At 44.3% G+C, this 3,344-nt stretch overlaps 1 protein-coding gene across 16 annotated transcripts in view; it reads left to right on the top strand.

Annotated features, from left to right (window-relative positions):
* Positions 1 to 3,344, top strand: part of Sugp2 (SURP and G-patch domain containing 2) — a 32,802-nt gene that overhangs the window by 514 nt on the left and 28,944 nt on the right. For all 16 annotated transcript variants that reach the window (XR_007344379.1, XR_007344375.1, XR_007344374.1 and 13 more), the window contains exon 2: positions 1,378 to 1,509. Coding sequence is in view for 10 of the 16 variants with exons in the window: in XM_048795301.1 (XP_048651258.1) it covers positions 1,378 to 1,509 (132 nt within the window). In the remaining 6 variants the exon portion in view is untranslated. The remainder of the gene's footprint in view (positions 1 to 1,377; positions 1,510 to 3,344) is intronic.

The following is a 3,344-nucleotide window of genomic DNA, read 5'->3' as shown; positions in this document are numbered from 1 at the left end:
GGACTTGGTCCGGGTGGCCCCGGACTACATGATGGCGCCGAGGGCTTGGCCCTCGGGCTTCGTCCGCGGCCGGGTCCTTAGGGGCGGTCGGTGGCCTCCGGGAACCGACTCCCCCTTTTCGTCGTCCTCGGAGGCTGGGCGGAGGCGGGCCGTGCTGGAAGGGGTTCACTGGGTCACTTGTTCATTCATTCCACCCGAGCCCGGAGCAGCACCGGCTCGCGGGCCATAACGGCCACCGGTGCTGCGTTCGGCCCTTTACCTCTTTTAAACTGGTTCAGTCCCCATAGCAACCCCAGTATTAGCTGCTCATTCCATAGATGGGAAACCAAGGCGTAGAAAGGTTAGGACACTTGTTTTAAACCCAGGCCACCTGACCCGGAGACCTGGCCATTCGCTATTCAGAGAACAAGGGACACCGCGAAGGGAGTCAAAGGATGGGAAAATGGGGTGATGGTTGTGAAAAAACGACTGTAAGGCAGGTGTGCGTCTTGAAGTTGGAGGTGTCTCTAGGCCAGGACATCTTGATGATTAAGGACGTTGAACTCCTAAATGTTGCTTAATTTTTTTCCTGCTCCTTTTAAAGGGCTTTGTTTCCACTAATGCTCTAAACAGCAGGTTCAAGTCTGGGCTGTCTGACCTTGGGTGGGTCACTTAGCCTAGGTCTGCCTTTTCCTCTTCTATGTAATGTCATTCATAAAAGGACCCACCTCGTCGGTAGGCTATTGCAAGAAGCAAAAGAGATCGTGCTGGTACCTAGTACACAGCAACCTCTGTCACTAGCTCATTGTCATTTGGTAGAGATTCTTCCACGCACTTCTCCAGAGGCTCTTCTCTCAGGTAGAGTAAGCTCTGGATGCCTCTTGTTGAAATGGGAAAATAGTGGTCACATCTTTCCTATATTTGTGAGGATTGTGTTCCTGTTCTTCTGACCACGTTATACTCTTTTGTGTGTTGAGTTGTGCTATCCTCTAGCAACCCCAAGAAATAGGATTGCTCTGTGTGCCTCTTGTAACCCATTCCAAGGAAATGGGCTCAGACAAGGCTCTTCTTGCTCCTTTTCCTGACACACATGTGAGCCTCACCTGGAGAGAGATCCCCTTAAAAGACTCCAACCTGCCTTTTGAAGTACCATGACAGGATTATGGATTACTACGTGATTTTTTTTCCTTTTAATTTTTTGTTTTGAAACTGAGTATCCCTTAAGTTGCTGAGTTTGGCCTTGAACTTGTGATCCTCCTATCTCAACCTCTCAAATCACTGGGATTACAGGCATGGACCACTGTGCCCAGCACTGCCTGGTGACTAAGGATTGGGTAAAATAGAGCAGGCTCTGTGAGAGAGTTGTTATTCTTAATATGTCTTTTTCTTTCACTATAGGGCAAGGAAATATGGCAGCAAGGCGAATTGCACAAGAGACTTTTGATGCTGTATTACAAGAAAAAGCTAAACGATATCATGTGGACCCCACTGCTGAGACTGTAGGAGAAACTCTTCAGTTTAAAGCTCAAGGTAAAATTTTTTTTTTTTTTTTTTTTTTTTGAGAGGGAGTGTAGTATCTAGAGTCTGGGGCAGGATTTCAGTGTCTTAGACAAGTACAGAATTGCTCTGGTCCTTGCTCTCCTTATTTAAGAGAAAATAATATTTTCACATTGCCCACTGGGCAGCCAAATCATTATGCAGAAGGTGGTGTTGGCATTAACTGGAGCTTCTTATTAGATACTATGTTTTGAAGAACATAATTTTGGTGCTGTGAATGGTATCCAGGGCCTTACTCATGCTAAGCAAATGCTTTCATTGATCTATGTCTCCAACTCCTAAAGAAGGATTTGGGGGAGGTGGGTACTGGGGTGCATAACCACTGAGCCACATTCCTAGCCCTTTTTATTTTTCATTTTGAGGCTGGGCCTTACTAAGTTGCTTAGGGCCTCATCCTCTGGAGCTGCTGATATTACAGGCTTGTATTGCCACGCCCAGCAAGGATTCTTGAATCAATCTAGTAGCATCCCCTGCCATTCCTGCTCAGGTTTAAGCTCTTACCAGTTCTTGCTTACATTATTGCAATTCCTGCAGGGTCTGTCTGCTTCTCACTTCATTTCCTTCATATCAGCCCTTAAAATAGTTGCCCCTCAGATCTATTAGTGCCAACCTCCTTAGGCCACTGTCCTGCTTAGGCTCTTGGGGCTCCCCAATTGCAGTATTATATCTTCTTCAAGTGCAGGAATAGACACTTATCATCTGCAGAGGGGGTCTCTAGCTGCCAGGTGTTGGTTCTGCTTGAAAACATTTCCTTTGAATTCCTTTATCTCAGGTCTGCCTGGTTAATTCTCTCAAGACTGGGCTCACAGGTGCCTTCCCCTAGGAAGCCTAAGCAGGCCTTGAGGTTGATTTTGTTACCATCCCTACTCCAAGAAGTACATGCCCTGGGCCTATTTCCCCTGGGCTGCTCACAGTTATATCCTTAGGGTGAAGAAAAGGCCGCTCCTATTGTTTAAGTCTAAGTCTTTGGGATAGGAATAACAAATGTGCTTTGGACTTGGAGAATTGAAGCTCAGAGGTTTTCTCTAGGTTCTGAGATTTCAGAATTTACAGGGATGTTTGCTGGAGTACCAGCTCAGTGGTAGAGCACTTGCTTAGCACATGTGAGGCATTGGCTTTAATCTTCAGCACCATGTAACAACAAATAAATAAAGGCACTGTGTCCGTCTACAACTAAAAAAATGTTTTAAATAAAAATTTGCAGGGACACGGTTGAGGATGTGGCTCAGTGGTAGAGTGTGTTCTTTTTTTTTTTTTTTTAATTTAAAGATGGACACAATATCTTTATTTGTGTTATTTATTTTTTATGTGGTGCTGAGGATCAAACCCAGTACCTCACAAGTATGAGGCAAGCTCTCTACCTCTGAGCTATAACCCCAGCCCCTAGAGTGTGTTCTTAATATGTGTATAATCTTGGTTTCATCCCAGTACTGCCAAAACACAAAGTTATGTGAGATGTACACAAAACCTTTGCAGTTATAAAAGATTGGAACAGTTTAATAAAAAGAGGGATGAAAATCCTCCTAGCTACTTCCTTATCCCTCAGAAGTAACTATTTATGGTGTTTTATACATCCTTCAGTTATTTTAGTGAGATATTATAGTACTCAATACTTTATGTGTTTATATCTGGAGAATTAAATCTTGGTTCTTTATCTATAGACTCAAGCACCAGTACATCTTAGTTACCACAAGAAAGATTGGAGAAGGCTGGTTTTAGCTGAGTGACAGAATACTTGCCTAGCATGTGCAGGGAACTAAGATCCATCTCAAGTATTTCACCACCCCCTCAAAAAAAAAAAAAAAAAA

The sequence above is a fragment of the Marmota marmota genome, unplaced genomic scaffold (genome assembly GCF_001458135.2).
Source record: "Marmota marmota marmota unplaced genomic scaffold, marMar, whole genome shotgun sequence".
NCBI classification, from domain to species: Eukaryota; Metazoa; Chordata; class Mammalia; order Rodentia; family Sciuridae; genus Marmota; species Marmota marmota.
The sequence above is the reverse complement of the archived record's forward strand: the minus strand, read 5'-3'. Positions and strand labels throughout refer to the sequence as shown.